The 19,936-nt window shown below is 33.3% G+C and overlaps 4 protein-coding genes and 1 pseudogene across 4 annotated transcripts in view; 1 reads left to right on the plus strand and 4 right to left on the minus strand.

Annotated features, from left to right (window-relative positions):
- The window catches only part of LOC120197966 (inosine triphosphate pyrophosphatase), a 19,618-nt gene extending 16,678 nt beyond the window's left edge, over positions 1–2,940 (minus strand). The window contains exon 1 of the mRNA XM_039199375.1: positions 2,934–2,940. The gene's annotated coding sequence lies outside the window, so the exon portion shown is untranslated. The remainder of the gene's footprint in view (positions 1–2,933) is intronic.
- LOC120197937 (probable leucine-rich repeat receptor-like protein kinase At2g33170) overlaps positions 1–18,018 on the minus strand; it is a 26,357-nt gene extending 8,339 nt beyond the window's left edge. The window contains exons 1-2 of the mRNA XM_039199339.1: positions 18,008–18,018; positions 3,346–3,356 (exon numbers count right to left, since the gene is read on the minus strand). The gene's annotated coding sequence lies outside the window, so the exon portion shown is untranslated. The remainder of the gene's footprint in view (positions 1–3,345; positions 3,357–18,007) is intronic.
- On the minus strand, positions 3,830–6,234 carry LOC120197958 (chaperonin CPN60-2, mitochondrial-like). The gene is made up of 11 exons (XM_039199359.1): positions 6,103–6,234; positions 5,843–5,932; positions 5,652–5,732; positions 5,480–5,548; positions 5,230–5,307; positions 5,035–5,130; positions 4,816–4,915; positions 4,626–4,728; positions 4,354–4,461; positions 4,181–4,259; positions 3,830–4,093 (listed from the first exon to the last, which is right to left on the minus strand). The coding sequence occupies exons 1-8, from the start codon at positions 6,217–6,219 to the stop codon at positions 4,628–4,630; spliced, it is 732 nt and encodes a 243-aa protein (XP_039055290.1). The 5' UTR covers positions 6,220–6,234; the 3' UTR covers positions 3,830–4,093; positions 4,181–4,259; positions 4,354–4,461; positions 4,626–4,627.
- LOC120197475 (chaperonin CPN60-2, mitochondrial-like) lies at positions 3,988–4,506 on the minus strand. Its single transcript, XM_039198992.1, has 3 exons — positions 4,354–4,506; positions 4,181–4,236; positions 3,988–4,093 (listed from the first exon to the last, which is right to left on the minus strand). Exons 1-3 carry the CDS (start codon positions 4,504–4,506, stop codon positions 3,988–3,990), a joined length of 315 nt encoding a protein of 104 aa, XP_039054923.1.
- Positions 14,505–19,122, plus strand: LOC120197947 (annotated as a pseudogene).
- The last annotated feature ends 814 nt before the right edge of the window (positions 19,123–19,936 follow it).

Below are 19,936 nucleotides of genomic sequence, written 5' to 3' on the forward strand. Positions count from 1 at the left end.
AGAGTCTGATAACTAAATAGATAGTGTTTTTTATCAATACAATATAAATATTAGACTGATTCAAAATTTTATATGTTAAAACAATCATAGGTTTATTAAAATATTAATTCTTGTAAGTGTGTATAATATAATATAATATAATATAATATAATATAATATAATATAATATAATATAATATAATATAATATAATATAATATAATATAATATAATATAATATAATATAATATAATATAATATAATATAATATAATTCTCGAGAGGATTATAATTGAGTGGTGTAAGTTGAGGAAGATGTTGAGTGATTTGAGGAGGTTGATTTTTTTATCAAGAATTGAGGGGTAATATAGTGAATGTTTGATCGGGTCGAGTGATTAAATTTTTTATTTTGGACTTAAATTTGGATCGAATCAATAAAACTATGAAATTTAGGTCATTTGAATATATGGATTCGAATCCAGATTTAAAATTTTATTTTATTTAAATTTGGATTAATTTTATTTTCGAACCTCATGAATAGATACGAGCAAAATTAATGTTCACAATAATAAAAAAATGTATATAATTTCACCAAATAAGGGTTTATATACCAACTTATCTATTGAAACTAAATTTAATATTTATCCCATACATATAAAATTAAAAATTACACCTGAAATATTATCTTTCACGAATTCAAACTTTTTTGATTCATTAACCATGCAATTAATGATAATTTAATTAAATAAATTAATACGGTAATTTAAAATCTCACAAATCAATTTTAGGCTTTAATTGAGCAAATGAGATTCATGCTTGATTGACAACTAACTACAATTTTGGGCATTAAGCAATAGCTAAAAGCATAATTTAAGGTTTAGGGGGCTTGGAATTGATTATATAAATTTCAATACATTTGTTTATTCATATCATATATACTATTTTATTTTTTATATTATATATAAATTTGTCAAAAAAAATTAGCAGACCCTATTTTCATATGTAATGAGGTGAGGGAGAAGTTGGATAGTAGGCTGCCCCCCAACGCCAGGTTGAGAGCAGCTTCCGTGGAAGACATCCGGCAGTCAGAATTATGAATTGACTACCGTGGGACTCGATCCCACGACCACAAAATTAAGAGCATTGTGTTCTATCAACTGAGCTGGTATAAAAATAAATTTGTTAGAGATATAAAGATATTTTAAGGGTGAGCATACATATATATAATCACATGAAACTTTGTATGTGGGTTGACATAAACAAAATTTTAGAACGAGCACAATCAACCAAATAAATAACAAATAAAAAATTAAATGTTTATAATAAATACAACTACTCTAACTTAAAACATAAAAACAAATTAATATTTCAACTGCCGAAGCAACATATTAAAGTTAAATAAATGAAATAAAGGGGGAAGTAGCATGGTTCCACTCACACCCATAGCCATCAAATTGCTGGAAAAGTGCCGGTGGAAACACTTCCATCACAATTTACTAGCATGTTGCCATTTAATATTATTATTTTTACATATTTTTCAGAGAAATGTTAATTGGTTGGTTAAATTACATTATAGGTCACTAAACTATATTCAAATGATTATTTTGGTCATTGGACTTTTGAAAATTACAAAATAATTATTAAATTTATTAAACTGTTACAAAATGATCATTAAATGTTATCAAAATTTTACACTAATTATAACATCGTATTAACTATTTTATAACAATTCAATAAATTTAATAATCATTTTACAGCTTTAAAAAATTTAATGACTAAAATACTTATTTTAACATTATTCAGTGACTGATTATTTTACCCTAATTATTTTTCAAGGAGTGAACATGAAATATCTATCTATCTAGAGAATTGGCATAGACCCAAAGATAACTTGCCAATCCTATGAGAGAGAGAAAAAAAAGGCTATGGTAATTTCACAAGTTGCATATATAAATATATTCTCAAAATAATAAAAGCATTTTTATTAAAGAAAACTATTATTATTAGTATTCAAGTTGTATATAGTTGGAGGTATATTAATAAGGGTTAAATCAACATTTAGTCTTTCAACTTGGTCCTTAGACTTTTTTTTTGTTCATATTGTCATTATATTAATTTATCTTTTTATTTTTAACCTTTTGATAATACGATACTTAAGATTGTACTGTGGTACACATTCAAAATCACAAGACATCAAACTTACATAGATAGGGATATGATCCAATTATATATTGTAATTTTTTTTTAGTTTTATACAGGTTTAGTACCATTTGATGAGTTAAAATAGACGAATGAAATTAACATTAAGAAATAATAAAATATTCACAGTCTATTTTCACTCATCCAACTACTTGTGTAAAACTAAAAAAGTTTTATATTGTGTGAGTGGATTCTAACTCTCGTGTGTGTATATATATATATATATATATAGCTTAAAAAGATTGAAAAATCGATTCGAATCGATTCGAATAAAAAGATTCAAAAATTATTGTCTACATGTGTTTGTTCTGGCATTGCAAGTTGTCTTTCATGGGGTGTTCATGAGAAGTCTATGAAACAAGCTGGAGGTCGTTTTAAGTTTGGTTTGCAATAAGTTCTCTTTGGACCTCAAATTTCACTAGCTTAGCTTTCCACTTATTTAATGACATAATTAATTTTAATATTTATTACCCGGTTAAAGGATTATTGTATAATTAAACATATTTATATATATTGTTGTCAGTACGTTATAACAATAACATTATTCATTAAACAAGATTTAGTTCAACAACATTATTTTACTTAGAAATACATATTAGGTACAAGGACATGAAACTAGGCTTGATCCTACTTTCAACTCAAGAAATGCACTCATACTCAGAGATGATAAATGTCGGGTTAGGTCGAGTTTTCGGTCAATCTAATTCAAATAGAGAAGTATATCCCTTCAACTTAAATTTAACCTGATCCGAGAAACATATTCTTTTTAACTGGTCTGACTCGACTCAAGAAACATATTTTCTCAACCCAAACTCGATTCAACCTGAATTTTGAGACAAATTATTATCTAACTGGTGTAAACATTAAAAAAATCTTTTTTTTTGGATAAAATAAGGATATAATTGGGAAAAAACTATAAGATGATAATTATAGCAATTATCCCTTAATGTATAGAAATATATATATATATATATATTATTACCCCATATCAAACAAGAGATTTTTTATCCTAAATCCGAATCTAATCCTAATATGACCTTACCTTCTATAAAAAAAATTTCGAATCGAACCCAATCTTTTATTAAAAAATTAAATCCCATCAAATTATTCTAATCAAAATGGTCATTTTCATACAATTATTTTTTCACAAATTTAACTTCTAATGTTACTTTTTTTCCCTCTTATTTTACTCATCTATTATTAAAAACTTTTTTCTTCTTATTTTACTCATCGATCGTTAAAAACTTAATGAAAATGTGACATTACCTATTATAATAGTGATTTACTCAAAATTTATTTATTATACTAATTAGATCATAATTCGAAATAAGTCATATTTTTCCCTCGTTTTACATAATCGGATCAAACCTCAAAATTTCTACTCGAAGACTACTAGGTTAAGCGATTCTACTCTTCTCTACTGTTACCAGGCCGTACAACACATTCATTACCAGTGCCAACAAGGATGGATCAAGAAATACGCGACGCGATGACATTTGAAAATTTTAAATTCTCATGTAATTTAAACATTTTCTTTATATCTTTTATTACTGATCATGGATGTAAAACTCCGAATCCATCATGATCGGATACTTTCAAGGATGTTTTTCAATCAGTTCTTCCTAGCAAACAAAAAGTCACAGTTTTCTTGACCATTTATCACTTACCCTGTCCTTAGGATCACAAATGGAATCCTTCCAACCTAATCACTGAAACTCGAATTTGTTTTTCGTTATCAGATGTTGGGATGGAGGAATAAAAAAGGATTAGATAAAAGATCGTAAATCCGCGTTTTGTTAGGAGGAATAACCTCAATAATCCATGCCGCCCATGCCACCAGGCATTGCTGAAACATCCTTCTCATCCTTGGGAAGTTCGACTACAATGGCTTCGGTGGTTGTCATCAATGATGACACACTGCATCAGAAAATAAACATACCCAGCTTGTGACTTTCAGGAATCCGAACCAATAATGTGATCCTAGAAAACAGATTTACGGCTTACCTTGCAACATCGACCAAAGCAGTTCTTATTACTTTCAATGGATCCATAATACCCGCCTTCACCATATCGACATATTCACCTGGTTATTGAGTAAAGATAAGAGTATGAGCTATGCTAGTTTCATAGAACAATAAATATATACGATGAACGTAGCATCTAAGAGATTCACATACCTTTGGCTGTGCATCATACCCGAGATCGGGGTTATCCTGCTCCAACAGCTTACCGACAATAACAGCTCCCTCAACTCCAGCATTTGAAGCAATTGTGTTTACAGGTGTCTGCAACAGAAATTCATTCACAAGGGAGAACGAAACTTCACACATCAAAATCACCAGTATTTCGAAACTTTATGGTGGAAGAAAGGTCCAAACTTTTCAACAGTATAACGAAAATAAAATTTTCAGAATTTTGACCCATCCGACAAGGAGAAAAGTTTACAGACCTTTAAGCATTCTGGATAATTTGAACACCAATCTTCTGGTCAAAGTTGGCTGTAGGTAGCTTGTCCAACTCTTTCGATGCATACAAAAGCGCAACGGCACCACCTAGATGTTAAAATCGTTAGTAACATTCCACAGTATTCGATGTTTAAACTGTACTTCATGAAAACCGTTATGGATTTAGTTATTTACCTGGCACAATACCCTCTTCTACAGCTGCCTTTGTAGCATTTAATGCATCTGTAACTCTATCCTTCTTCTCACCAACTTCAGCTTCACTACCTCCTCCAATCTGCAACGTCCAACAAATTCTGAGCTTTGTTAACTCCATTTAAGCAGGAAGCAAATTGGAAAAAGAACCACCATTGAATTTCTTCATTGACAAGTTAAAAATGAAGATAGGAACAATACATTCAACACAGCTACACCACCAGAAAGCTTTGCCAATCTCTCTTGCAACTTCTCCTTATCATAATCAGAGGTGCTCAATTCAATTGCTGACCTAATCTGTTATCGTGAAAGACATGTTATAATCTTGATCAACAAAATCAAGTAGAGTTCAAGAATCAAAATATGGCTAAACAATTGTTCGTAAAAGAAAAATACCTGTTCGCATCTTTCTTCGATGGATTTCTTGTCACCATTCCCATCAAGAATAACAGTGTCATCCTTCGAGACAGTAACCTTTAACAGCCAAAAGGAAAAGAATCGTGCATCAAAAAGATCCCCATTGCCCGTACGCATAAAAAGGGATTTTCAATAGTGTGTTTTACCAAACTGATGGAATTACTCTAGGAAAATGATGGAAATGTGACATTGGGCAAAGACTTTCATGTCCAAAATATAGATATTGTACCCTTTTGCAAGTGCCAAGCATTTCCAGATCCACCTTTTCAAGGTTCATGCCAAGTTCTTCAGTTATAACCTAGTAGAGACGAAACAGATGTCATTGTCAAGAATTCATGTCAGATGAACAATATGATACAAACAAGACAATATCATATATCAGAAAGACGAAGTTGCCCTACCTCTCCTCCTGTGAGGACAGCAAGGTCATGTAGACTAGCCTTTCTGTTTTCTCCAAAACCAGGGGATTTGATGGCACAGACCTGCACCATAAATAATCCACATATATGATTAGCAAGCATTCCAGAAAATGAAGTGACCAAAACAAACAAGGTGAAGAAAAAAAAGTTTCATATTAGACTGATCATCAAACCTTGATTCCAACACGAAGCTTGTTAAGAATGAGTGTAGCCAGTGCTTCGCTCTCTACATCTTCAGCTACAATCAACAAGGGCCTTTGTCTCTGAACAAATATAGCATAGAAGATATTAATATTACAAATGAAACACAGAATCTAATTTCAGAAGTTTTGATACAGTCTTGGTGAGAAAAACAGTCTTGACGAATGATGATTAATCGAAACTAAGTCAGGTAGAATGGTCATAAAGCATGATTTGTTCAAAAATTTCTTACCTTTAAAGCTAACTCTAGTACTTTCACAACAGCAATCAAGCTAGATATTTTCTTCTCATGAATTAGGATGAGAGGATCGTCTAATTCGTAGCATAACACAATGAATAAAATCAGCATAATATCACGGTCAAGCCTCAAAGAGTGTCAGATTTTCCAGGTCAGTCGACGGAGAAAAATGTTACTTACACATTTTTGGTTCTTTGTATTAGTGATGAAATATGGGCATATGTAGCCCCTGTCCAGCTTCATGCCCTCAACAACTTCCAGCTCATTAAATAGCGTTTTCCCATCCTGCAAAGGTTTAACCCACAGTAAGACATTGCATCTTGTATAAAACAGTGATGGTAAGCATGATATGACGGTATTGATACCTGAATTGTTATCACCCCTTCTTTGCCAACCTTCTCCATGGCCTTTGCAATTAACTCACCAATTTTCCTCTCTCCATTAGCTGATATCGTGCCAACCTATTACAAAAAATTAAGTCGAAGCCTTAACAGATTAATGTTTACCGCCATTTTGGTTTTGATTATAATGTAGTGCATTAATCTGACTGCAATAAGCTTTTGATAGGACCCATGGTTACTCTAACAGCATCAGCAAGCTCTTCAACAACTTTAAGCACCAAAGCTCGAGCTTCAACGCCATATTTAATATCTTTTGCTGTATAGCTCCTATTCCAACTCAATCTACTTCCAATCTAACACACACCCAAAGTAGAAATCAATAAAAGAAATATTAAATCAACCTTAAAACTAGCAACGACAATAAAAATATTGTAACTACTGGTAAATAAACTACCTGGTATGTAGTGTTCCTAGCAATCCAGAAACCAAGGTTTGGAAACAAAGAAGAGGGAACAAGTTAGCTCATTCAAAAGGAACAAAAAAAAAAACTTCAAAAAAACTGATAAATGAAGTAATTGTAATGAATATAGTACCTAGCTTTGGAAGCGAGGCTTGAACCAAAACGATACACGCTTAGATTGGGAGGAAAAGAAAATAAGAGAAATGTTAAAAGCGAAAGCTTTGGGGTGACAAAAAGACAATGGGTGAGGGTTTGTGGTTTAAAAGAGAAAAGAAGAAGAAGCCCAAAGATTGGATTGAAAAAAAAAAAAGGTATAGAAGCAATATCAGCAATTCTCACTTTCTTCTTGTTTCTTAACCCTTCTTTAGGGTTTAGGGTTTTACGATTCCAATTTTTTATGGAATCTACTTTTTCCCTTTTCTAAAATAATAATAAAATATATTTATTTTATTTTAACCTTTGAAACTTTAAAATGGGTAAACTACATCATATATCACTAAATTTTATATGTTGAGTCGTCAGTACACTCAATTTATAGTTTTTATTAATTACAACACTGAACTTAATTTTACATTCAATTGTGTCATTTCATCGTTAAGTCACTAATGGGACGATGACATAACTAATGGTTGCTGACATAACCTACCACATCAAACAACGTTATTTTGGTGTCTAAAACGATATTATTTTAAACATTGAATTTTAAGAGAGTATCAATTTGTTATTGAACTTTTAAATAAATTTTTTTGGCACTACACTTTTCGATCATCGTCGGTAGTCAATCATCACTTTTCGTCGATCATCTTTCGCAATAAAATTGATACTCAAACATTCGTATTTCACTTTTCATTCTTCTCATATGATTAATTTTCAACGAAGCCCAATAAAAATTGATGAAATTAAACAAAAACTTACCATTTTTTAGAAGTTTGTAAATTTTATTAGATTTACGAAAATAGAGGTATTTGTTTGAAAATCTAAATGGTGAAAAGTATTATTTCAAGAAGATAAACAACACATCTCAAACTAGCCTCATTGACGGTCATTAAAGAAATCAAAGTATTAATACGTCGAACTTTTAAGTGTATTTTCGTCAATTGTAAGTGAGTTTTTTTGAATCTTTGAATAAGAAAGAAAAGTGAAAGGCGAACATTTTGTTATTGTTCTTATCGAGAAATATGACTAATGATAAGTGGTGATTAGTTGCCTTCCCGCGGCTGAAAAGTGTAGTACAAAAATAGAAAAGTGTTTAAAAATTCAATGATAAAATTGATATTTTTTTAAAGTTTAGTGCCTAAAACGATGTTATTTGGGCATCAATAGTCGTCACCAAAACGACATCGCTTTGGTGTGGCAGACCATGTCGGCAAATTTCTATCATGTCATCATCCTATTACTAACGACAAAGTGACATAATTGAATATAAAACTAAAGTTTAGTATTATAATTGATAAAATTAAAAATTCAGTGATATAATCGAGTCAACAGATAATTTCATTCGTATAAAACGAGTCAACGGACAAAGTTTAGCGATATCTAAAGAAGTTTGCAATTTTAAATTATATGTATATAAAAACTAAAATACACTAGTGAATCCTTTTGTTTTTTTATCTATCTTATTTTGATTATTAGTTTTGAAAAATTATATTTTAATTACTTTTATTTTTAATATATCTTATTTTGTTCACTGAATCATTAGTTTCCGTTAGTTTATTGATGTGACACATTAGTACAAATAGATAAAATTTAGCTTGGCTCCTTTATTTTAGGTAGAATATTAATTTGACCTTAAAGTTTACTAATTTGATCCTAAATTTTGATGAATCTAAAACCTTCAAATTATTTAAAATTATAATAATAAATGTATTGTAATATGATTTTATTGTGATTTAAATTTATATTTTTGGTGCCCTTATTTTGAAATGAATATAATAATAAATACATTATCACATTTTATTTTAAAGGAATTTAAATGGTTCAAGACTAAGTTTGTGAAGTTTGATATATTTTTTTCTCAATGAAATAATCATTGGATTCACATCGAGGAGGTGAAAAGGGGTGAATTAGAAATTTTGGAGTTCAACGACCGTTGACGATGACCAATGACGACAACAATGATGAACGATGGTTAATAGTGAGGACTTTAACCAGATTCACGAGTTAAAATGATATTTTATCTAAAGTTTAAAGATTAAATTAGTATTTTATTTAAAATATAGGTTCAAGTTAAAATTTAGCTAATTTTGCTAACGTTCCGCGTAAGCAAACTAGTAAGTGTTAACAATCCAATGATCAAAATAAGACATATCGAAAACAAATGTGACCAAAATATATATATTTTTCAAAATTGGTGACTAAATAAGACAGAGTGAAAACAAAAGGGATCACAAATGTAGTTTACCCTATAAATAGATACTTTTTTAGATAAATAAAATATTTTGTCACTTTAATTATATATATATATATATATATATATATATATTTGGATAAATCAGAATTTTATTATCCAAGAGCAATGTAAATTTACAACCAATCACCAATCAAGACAAAAGAGCATTACAAACATACAAAAGAACAAAAGATTGATTAGACTATACTCCAAGCATTACAAAGATGGAAGTTAGTGCAATCAAGTCTGTTGATAGTTTTTCCTCTAAGCCTTATACTAACTATTTCAATGATTTCCTTGAGCAAGTTGTCAACAGTTCGAGATCTTCCTTGAAATAGTATGCGATTACATTCTTGCCACAAAAAGTAGATATAAGCATTCCATGAAATTTTCAATATAGTGGTGATTAGAGACTTCCCTTTCCACATAGAGCTGGCACGAGAGGCTATTTCTTCCCAAGTCAGTGCAGTGTAGTTCATACCATTCAATTGGAGTACAGATTTCCAGAGGTCAATAGCCAAGGGGCATTGAGAAAACAAGTGATCCATTCTTTCGTTTGATGCCCTGCAGTTTACTCATATTCCAGCAGTGATTAATCCCATGCGTTGTAAGCGATCGCAAGTGGGTAGTCTGTTCAAGATGACCATCCAAGTAATTAAGCTATGCTTTGGTAAGTGCATAGGATACCATACTAGACGGTGCCAGTGCACTTTCTGACCTTGCATTCGGATTTCCCCCCAGATTTCCTTCGCATGCAGAATACCAGAAGAATAAAGAGAGAATGCAAAATTTCTCAATTTGAGAATTCTTATAATATTCCAGCTGATATTAGACCCAATCTCAAACTGCCAGAAGTTTTGATCCTTGAAAACGTAGATATTTAGCCATACAACCCAGAGCGAACCGTTTCCTACAAGGATCTTTCTAATAAGGCTCATAATGCAAGCTTTGTTCCAAGTGGTAATATTTTTCAGTCCTAAGCTTCCTTCAGATTTTAAAAGACATATTTGGTCCCAACTAACTCTTGCTCCAGTTGTCGATTTGTCGGCTCCTTTCCAAAAGAACCTTGAGCATAGTTGATCCATTGATTTTAAAATAGAAGCTGGAAGAATTAATTGTCTACACCAGAAATTACTGACACTAAATAGAACATATCTGATTAGCTCGAGTCTGCCAGCATAGCTTAAATTTATTGTAGACCAGTGGTGTAACCTTTGCCTAATATTGTCAAGGAGTGGTTCACATTCCTTTAGAGAAAGTTTTCGAGTAACAAGAGGTATTCCAAAGTACCTAACAGACAGGCAACCTGTTTTAAATCCAGAGATAATTTTCAGGTTCTTAATATCCCTAGGGGAGATACCCGCAGAGAAGATCTCACATTTGGAAGGATTTAAATGAAGTCCAGAAACTTGATGAAACTGGTGGAGAACACTCAATACACCAGCTACTGAGTCCATATTTCTTTTGCAGAAAATCAGTAAATCATCTGCAAATGAGAGATGAGTTAACCCGATTTTCTTGTATTTTGGGTAAAAAGCAAATATTCCTTTGGCAGTAGCTATATTAAGAATTTTGGAAAGGACGTTTATTGCTATAACGAAAAGATAAGGGGAAAGAGGATCCCCTTGTCTTAAACCTCTGACCCCTTTGAAATAGCCTATTAAGGTACCATTAAAAGCAATAGAGTACCTAGCTTAAGAAAAACATATTTCAATCCAAGCAATAAATTTTTGAGGAATATGGAGGGCTTTAAGGATTGCTAATAAAAAAATCCCAATGCAAGGAGTCAAAAGCCTTATGAAGATCAATCTTCATTGAGCATCTTGGAGAGATGGATTTCCTACCATATCCTTTTACCATCTCCCGAACTGAGTAAGGAGAGCATTATAAATGATATCACGACCTCGGATAAAAGCAGCCTGATTTAAAGAGATAATCCCATGCAGTAATTCAGTCAACCTTGTGACAATGATTTTAGAAATAATCTTGTAAATGACTGAACAACATGAGATTGGCCTGAAGTCTTTAACAGTGCAAGGATTAGGGACTTTGGGAACAAGAGCAATTATAGTGGAATTGAAAGTAGGGGGAATATAGCTATTGCTGAAAAAATAATTGACAGCATTAAAGACGTCTTCTCCCACAATTGACCAGTATTTCTTGAAGAATAAAGAAGAGAAACCATCCGATCCTGGGGCCTTTTCATTGCCTGGACTGAATAAGGCATTTTTAATTTCTTCAGTAGAGACCTTCTTAACTAGAGAGGGAGAAGCTTCAGGGGGTAAAGAAAAGTTAAAGAGGTCTTGAATAATGGAAAAATCTATATCCTTGACCAAAGGGTCAACAGTACCAAGTAACTTATAGTAAAAAGTAGTAACTTCACTAGCCATGTCATCAAAAGCCTCAAGCCTATTACCTCTATCGTCAAGAATGACTCTTATAGTATCCCTATTGTTTTTAAAGGCCACTATATAATGAAAAATTTTGGAGTTTGTGTCTCCATATTTGATCCATTGAACTTTTTCCTTTTGCTTGAGGAACAGAGATTTGGCTTCTTCAAGAGTCTTTAACTGTTCTTGAATTTCAAGCTCATTCACAATGGAATCCTCTCCCTTGAGAGTGAGAAGTTACTGATTTTCCAGCTCAATTCTCTTTAATTTCACATGGTCCGAAAGATTGCTAAAGTTATATTTGTTGAATTTCTTTAGGCAATCTTTGAGTCTTCTAAGTTTTGAGAATAAAATCATCATGGGATTACCATGAGTATCTTGGGACTAAGAATTTCTAACAACATTAAGGAAAAGAGGATGAGAAGCCCAGAAATTAAAAAATGTGAAAGGTTTGAGTCTTGTTGTAGGGGACTCTTTTGAAAACCATATGATGGCCATACTATAGTCAGAAACACCTGAGCAAGGAATTCCACAAAGGAATGATGAAAGAAATAGTCCAAACAAGGATTAATCAAGATTCTATCAAGTTTTCTTCCAAGAAAAAGGTCATGTTGCTTGTTGCTCCATGCTCCAAGTGTACTTAGGCCCAAAATAAAGGTGGTCAAGAAGGTTAAGCTCATGGGTAAACTCTTGAAAATCACTCATGTCATGAGAAGAATAAGGGCCTAACAGCTCATGGTCAGAGTTTTCATGGGAATGCATAAAAATATTAAAGTCTCCTCCTAAGACCTATGGAGAATGATCAACAATAGTACTAACATCTTTTAATGAATGCCACATTTGTCTTCGGGTAATTCTCTCATTACTACCATATATAGCTGTGATGAAAACAAAATTACCAAAAGCAATACCTTTAGCAATGATACATTGGTCTGAAACTTGAATTATTGAAAGATCAATTCCCTTCCTCCATAGCATTCAAATTCTGCCATTAATGGCATGATCGTAATTTGTGCATACATTCCAGTTGAAGAGTTTAGATTTAAGAATAGCCTCTGATTTTTCCAGTTTAACTCTGGTCTCCAAAAGACAAAGAACATCCACTTTATTTTTGAAAGGCTCTAAGGAGCACTTTATTTTGCTTTAGAGGATTATTAAATCCTCTAACGTTCCAGAAACTAACTATCATTGAGAAGGTTCTCCTAAGGAACCCCTTTGACTTTCTACAGAGAGGGACTTAGTTTTGTCAAGCTTATCTTTCTTTTTTGATTTAAGCTCCTTAACCAAGACTGATCCTCCCTTTACTGCAGCTCTAGGCTTCCTTAGTGGAACATCTATAGTAGGAGAATCCTCAACAGAGTTGAGCACTTCAAATTCGTTACTAGAACTTAAGAAGGAACCCTTTTCAATATCATTTTTAGGCCTTCCTCTACCTCTCTTAGTTGTTTCTGGTTGAGAAGCTTTTTCACTAACCAATTCTAAAATAGCCTGGGCAGATGTTTGAGCTTTTGAAGAAGGAATATTGGTAATGTAATCTCCCGCAGTCAAACAAATTGAATTTTCAGCAGGTAAACTGGAATTATGAGTTACAGCAGTCTGAAGGGTTGAAGTTTCATTACCAACAACAAAGTTAATTGATAAGTCCACAACCTTGTCAACTTTTTGGAGCACAGAATGTGGAACTTCAACAGCAGTAGGAACTGAGTGTTCTAAGGAGTTAGAAGAAATAACTTGTGGAGCCTCTTTCTGAATATTACCATCAGCTTCAGTATTAACATAATTAGAAGGTTCATGTACAGCTTCTATACCACCTATGTGGATTACTGTCGAAATAGAAGAAGAAACTTCATTCTTTTTTCAGACTTGAGAAACAACAAGTATAACAGTTGAATTGTGCAGGCAATCCTTGTCATTATGACCAAACACCTTGCATTTCTTACATGAAGGTGGGATCCAAGGAACCTCAATCTTGATCTAGGTTTTTTTGGCCGTTTTTAAGTTCAACTTCAATGAACTTTGGAATGAAGTCATTAATTCCTATTTCAATGCAGACTTTCGCAAATTCAAGCCTAGCCTTAACAGCAGTGATAGTATCCATTGATAGTGGTACTCCAATAGCACTAGAAATGTAACTAAGGCCTAATCGAGTAAAGAGTTCTAAGGGAACATTGAAGAGATGAACCCATACTGTAATTTTTGTTAAGTCGGAATTTAAGGTCTTCAAGTTAGGTTCCCAATTACGAAGAATAAAGGTTTTGTTATGAATGTGCCATGGACCGTTATTAAGAACCTAATCTCTAGTAGATTCACTATCAAACGAGAAAATAAACAGATTGTACTAACCTTTACTTGCGAACCCAGCAGAGCTTTACTCCAGACATTTTCGACTATTCTTTGCAAGGAGATGAAGCTGGGTGAGACTCCAAGAAATTGACCCACCAGGGATAGATTCCACGCGGAAATTCCAGCATCAAAGATTTCTGGGGGAGGATGGACAATCGAGTTTTCATCACGGACATTTGGGGGAAAGAAAACTAGATATTGGGATTCAAAAACTTTGAAAAGTTTTTCCAATCCATTTGGAGAATGAAATGGAAAAAGAGAAAACCCAGCAACAGAAAGTGAGGGATGAAAACGGAGAACGGCAGTCGGAGAATCAACAGGAAATTCGGGCGCCATTAGACCTGCTAACTTGCACCTAGAGCATTTCCTTATCTGCGCCATTTCAGTTCAACACTTGTATATTTTTTTTAATATGGTAAACATGAACATTTTTTTCCATTTCTTTTTGTTTAAAAATATTTAGAAAAATAGAAATAGGATTTCTAACCCGCCCGGGGGATGAAGGAAACTAACTGAAAATGGACGGAATTAACACTTTAATCTTTAAACTTAATCTGATCTTAAGATTTCTCGAAGGGTTTAGAGTAAAAACATTGCAATTCGAGGGAAATTCTAGGTGAAAAATTTGATTGAAAAATGAGAAGAAAGTGTCGGATTTGGTGGCCAAATCAGCTATCTTCAACACAACCATCTTGCAGTGAATTCCTGTTTGGTTGGTTCGTGACTTGCTCTTCGGATTCTCTTGATATTGTCGTCGCTTTCGCTTCCAATCACGAGTCTTCTTCGAATCTGCAATCTGGTCTCCAGGTAATGCAGTAATTTCTGATGCCATTTTGCGAAGATTTTTTGAATTATAATTGCTTAGGGAAAAGGGGCACTTAGAAATTGAAGAAATGGAATTAGCTGGTGTGTTTTTGTAGTAATTTCTTGCTGAGTTTGTATTGCTTCAGGTAAAGCACTCGTTCTGATTTCATTTTATGGATTATAATGCTTAGGGGAAAAGAGCACTTAGAAATTGAAGAAATGTAATTAGTTTTTGTGTTTTTGAAGTTATTTCCTTCTCAGGTTGCAATTCTTCAGGCAAACCACTAATTATGGTATCATTTTGTAAAGATTTTATGAATTACAATTGCTTAGGGAAAAAAGGTACTTCGAAATTGAAGATACGGAATAAGTTGTTGTGTTTTTGAAGTTAATTTTTTTTCTGAGCTTGTAATGCTTCAGGCAATGCACTGATTTTTCCATTATTATTATTTTTAAGATGTTTAAGCATGAATTGTAATTTTGCTTAGGATATAGGGTACTTTGAATTAAAGAAACAAAATTGATTCATGTGTTCTGGAACAGTTATCTTGCTGAGCTTGTTTGGCATTTGGACATGGTTTTAATCCAGGAGTTTATTTGAAACTGTCTGATTTTTTTTCTTGAAAACAGGAGATCCTCCATTCTATCAATGGAAATATGCATGTATCTCTTCAAGATAAATCAAAATTTTCTTTGTTGGGTCAGTATAGAGCTTGTCTCAGATATGGTCAAAAGGGAGTAGAAGAGGATGATTTGAGAAACTCCTGCGCTCACGGTGTAGATGGAGTTAGTGAATGCTCTGGACGAAGGAGCCGTGGATGCCTTAAATTTGATGGGATATTAGGCCAGCGTAGACAGACATCTAAAGAAAGTAGTTACTGGATTGAGCTGGCATATGATTCTCTTCGTCTTCAAGCCAAGGGAATTCATTGGGTTCCTAAATTGCATCATCTTCATTGGAAGAGGGAAATAGTGTCTCAGTGTGATGTCCATGTACGAAATTCAGATTGCTTCTACTGTTTGGTTTATCATTTTAGTTGTATTTGTCAATGGTGATTAACCCATGGCTCTTTCTTTCTGAACAAGTTTAGGTTATATTATATGAGACCCCAATTTATGGTGTTCACCATTTCTCATTACGAAACTGGAATTCTTGTGAGCATGAGAAAGCTTCTCTTAAGAAGCTTCAGTGGGTTGATGAGCTTCAACAAAAGCAGCCTTTAAATGACATGGTATAAACAGTTCACGAGAACCTTTTGGTGGAGTTAGAGCAGCTTTTATATTTATGTGTGTGTGTGTGTGTTTTAATTCTAAAATTTTTGAAAGCAGGATACAGTTGTTTTGGCGATCAACAATGCTTCTGCAGCTCAGAATATTTTTGAGAGACATGATAGCTTCAAGCAATTCCCTGCAAATATTCCCATTGTTTCCATGTAATCTCATTCTAACTTGATTTACCACATGCTTTTGCCGTGTATCTCTCTCCATTTTCTTATGTACCATTACGTGGCTTTGCAGGTCTTGTACCTTCATGTGGCATATATTGGCCATGTCATTGGCATCATTATCTACTATTTTTTATATTTTTCTTCAATTTTTCCATAGCTTTGTGAATTTTGAATCACAATCATGGATATACTCTTCATCAGCAAAGGCATTTAGCAATACCTGGATAAATTTCCGAATTCGTTGTTGTCAGATCTTTTATTGGCCGATCTTTCTGAAAGACAATGACCTCAGGTGGAAATTCCGTAGAATATAATGAATTCATTGAGTTATATATGAAGTTCTCAGTCCATGTTGAGCTGAGGCATGTTTTTCTATATTAAGTTTTAGAACAACGCCTGTTATGCCTCCCCTCATTATCCTGACATATAATATAATCTAATGTTTTTTATTAGGTCTCAAACAAGTGTGGAGTGTGCAGAAAAAGTTGCATTACATAAGCATTCCTTGTGGTCAAGTTTGGTTGTTGATACCCTTTTGGGAGATTTGATTGGTTTGGCACTCTTATTTCACACAGAATCTGTCTGTTCATTGGTTTCAAATTTTTTCCAGTGATTTAACAAATGGGTTGTTGAGGTCAGGTTCTGTGTGGTTGATGGGTGTCCCGGCTGTTTTCAAGTCTCCTTGGATTTTTGTGGGTTCTCTCTTCATTTATTTCATCAAAGGACTTGCTATATTAGCTATTCTTTTTGGGGTGACAATACCTGTTGCTTTGGTCATAGACATTATTGCGATAGTAACATTGCATGTGTCAACACTTCATTGGTTAATCTCGATCCTCTATTCACAGCAGTTACATGCGCTAGCAGCTTTGTGGCGTATTTTCAGGTACCATTTCAGCATTCCTTATCTTGGATTTGGTTGGCTCCTCTAATCTGTTTTTTTTTTGTTATAAACTAAAATCATTTTGGCTGTGGTGTTATATTAAAAATATAGTAGTAACATCTGTGTCATCTAGGGTTATTGCTAACATGCAGTGGAACTAGTTAGGAGGTCACTTTGATTCTTTCCATAGAAGTATTAAATCTGGCACTGATTGATTTTGGGAGCTTCCGAAGCCCTTTTTTGTGTACAGTGGTGCAACAAAAACTCATAAACTAGATAGAACATATTTGTAGATTATTCCAGGTCCAACAAAAAATGATCTCCACATCTGGTACCGCTGAAATATGAATGAGATGTCCGTAGATCCTATTTCAGAGAGGGGAAAATTGCTCGTGAGAAGATTTCTTTTTCATGTTCTGGGAGAACATACCATACCATCTCACGAGCTCATGATATTCCATCCCAATCAATGTGTTTCCTCGTATCATTTTGTCTAGATTTCTGTTTCAGTGTAAATTACTGGTTGCTTGAAGAAGGGATCCAATTCTCTTAAAGGCTAGTGTTTTTCAATTGTTATATACCCAGATAATATCAATGCCATTATTTTGTCATGCATCTGTTATTGCCCAACAGCTTTAGCTATGATATAATTTGAAAGGCATGCAAAGTTATCATTTTTTATTAGTAGTACTCTATCAATAAATTTATTTAGTTGTTTCAAGCTGTTCTAAGAGCTTCTGTATTATTGGCAGGGGAAGGAAGTGGAATCCTCTTCGTCAAAGACTAGATAGCTTTGACTATACGGTGAAGCAACATGTTGTTGGATCTCTTCTACTTACACCTCTCTTGCTTCTATTGCCAACCACATCTGTTTTCTATATTTTCTTCAGCATTATGAACACAACCATTAGCCTTAGCTGTATGTTCATTGAAGTCATCATATCCGTCCATGCTACTCCTTATATTAAAATTGCCCTTCGGTTGCTAAAACCTAGAAGATTTCCATTGGGGATATGGTTTGAAATCATAGCCTATCACAATAATAGCAGTCATTCTCCCTGTAGTGCTTATAGGGATAGAAATGGTTTGCCAGTTGATGAGGCGCCACAAAAAGAGGATTTAGATAGAATGGTATCTAGCGTTTTGATTTCAATTCTCCACAGCAATTATTTGAGCATAGGTGAGGCCTGGATCAATTGTTCTTTGAAACTTGATTTTCTTGAGATAATCTAGATCATAATTGACAATTCTTAAGAAAAATCTTAGCATACACCATTTAAGAAGAATAATAGGCCTAATGCATGGGAAGTGGTTATTTCTCCATCTAGGATTCTCACTGCTTTCATAGGTGTAAAAAACTATTTTTCACATGATGCAATAAGCTAAATCTTTTTATTTCTCTTTTCCATAATATTTTATCTGGCAACTGAAAACGACACAGTTAATATTCTTCCTATTCTCATCGAAATTAGTATGGTCTTTAAGTTTTAGTTCTTTGTTTGTGCTTGGGTTTCATTGAAATTGCCAGTAAGCTAAGCATTGTGGGATAAACCTTACAGGACAAATTGTCTTAACACATTACAGAAAAGCTTTTTCAGGAGTATCTCGATCATATATTTCTGCATCAGTGTTTGGACTTCTTAGTGGTAACAAGTTGATTTATTATATTTTCCTGTTATCTTTCGTCCGTGCTTTCACATTATAGTCTAGACTTAAATTTGTGTTATCTTTCCAGAGGTGCATCTACTTTGGGAGCCACATTGCCTTCAACAATGCCATGGTTGTGTATCCCATACAAGGAGTATTGGTGTCTCTGTCATAATTCGATTCTTGGATGTATGGTAGATTGCAACTATTATAGATGTCATGATTCAAGACCATCTTCATTTGGTGTAACTTGAGTAATCAGATATTTTAGCTGTCGTTAAGTTGCTTTTTGAATAGATAGAGAATTTTGGTCGGATACGAGCTGCTGCTGCTTTTTTTTTTTTGGTTCAAACTTGGGCATCGGAATTAACAAACAGCTTATCAAATGAGATTGGGGGGCAAAATCAGGGATTTGATTCCCTTTTCTTGGCTGATGAGCAGTGAACTACACTGCCTTCTATAGAACTAGGACTGGGTTGAACTTAGACGGTTTTCAGGCTTGCATTTGATGAAAGATGTCTCAACATTATCCTCCTATGATCTGATGGTTTAGATTTTACTCTAGGTTGTGAACTTGTCAGATCAAGTCGGTTTCGGGTTGGATCATATTCTGATTCAAGTCAAGTCCAACAAGTCTGATCCTGTTTAGATTGTGCGATCGTGTCATAACCAATCCAATTCAGTTTGTCTGACTCGTTGGGTCATTCAGGTTTCGGATCATTTTAACCGGATTAAATCAAGTTTAGATACATATGTTTTTATATCAAAGACAAAACCTATGTACTATATGTAATTTACATGCAGTTCGTTTAATGAATTCAATGTTTGTATTAAGCCTAATCCATCCTCTACAAACAAATCTGTTTCCTTTGGTTAGCAAGGAATTGTATTCCCCTAAATAACATAGCATTTTCGATTTAAACTTTACTATTTATCTCAACTTAATCGCTAAACTTTATCTAATTCCCACTGGTCTTTAAACCTGAATTTTTGAAATGTTTTTAATCCTTTTAGTAATATGACACTCGAATCAATTTTTATTCTTTTTAATGATATGACACTCTCAATATGTCACATGACATAATCTTAATATACCACATAAAAAAATGCCAATTTCATGGAC

This window comes from Hibiscus syriacus, unplaced genomic scaffold (genome assembly GCF_006381635.1).
Source record: "Hibiscus syriacus cultivar Baekdansim isolate YM2019G1 unplaced genomic scaffold, ASM638163v2 tig00004779_pilon, whole genome shotgun sequence".
In the NCBI taxonomy this organism is placed as follows: Eukaryota; Viridiplantae; Streptophyta; class Magnoliopsida; order Malvales; family Malvaceae; genus Hibiscus; species Hibiscus syriacus.

Coding starts and splice junctions, on each gene's coding strand:
- LOC120197475 (XM_039198992.1), bottom strand. CDS start 4,506: ATGTGTGAAGTTTCGTTCTCCCTTGTGAATGAATTTCTGTTGCAGACA. Junction 4,237..4,353: donor GGTATGATGCACAGCCAAAG/GTATGTGAATCT, acceptor GATATGGTGAAG/GCGGGTATTATGGATCCATT. Junction 4,094..4,180: donor GCTTTGGTCGATGTTGCAAG/GTAAGCCGTAAA, acceptor TTTCTGATGCAG/TGTGTCATCATTGATGACAA.
- LOC120197958 (XM_039199359.1), bottom strand. CDS start 6,219: ATGCTGATTTTATTCATTGTGTTATGCTACGAATTAGACGATCCTCTC. Junction 5,933..6,102: donor TACTAGAGTTAGCTTTAAAG/GTAAGAAATTTT, acceptor ATATTTGTTCAG/AGACAAAGGCCCTTGTTGAT. Junction 5,308..5,479: donor TGCTTGGCACTTGCAAAAGG/GTACAATATCTA, acceptor TGGCTGTTAAAG/GTTACTGTCTCGAAGGATGA.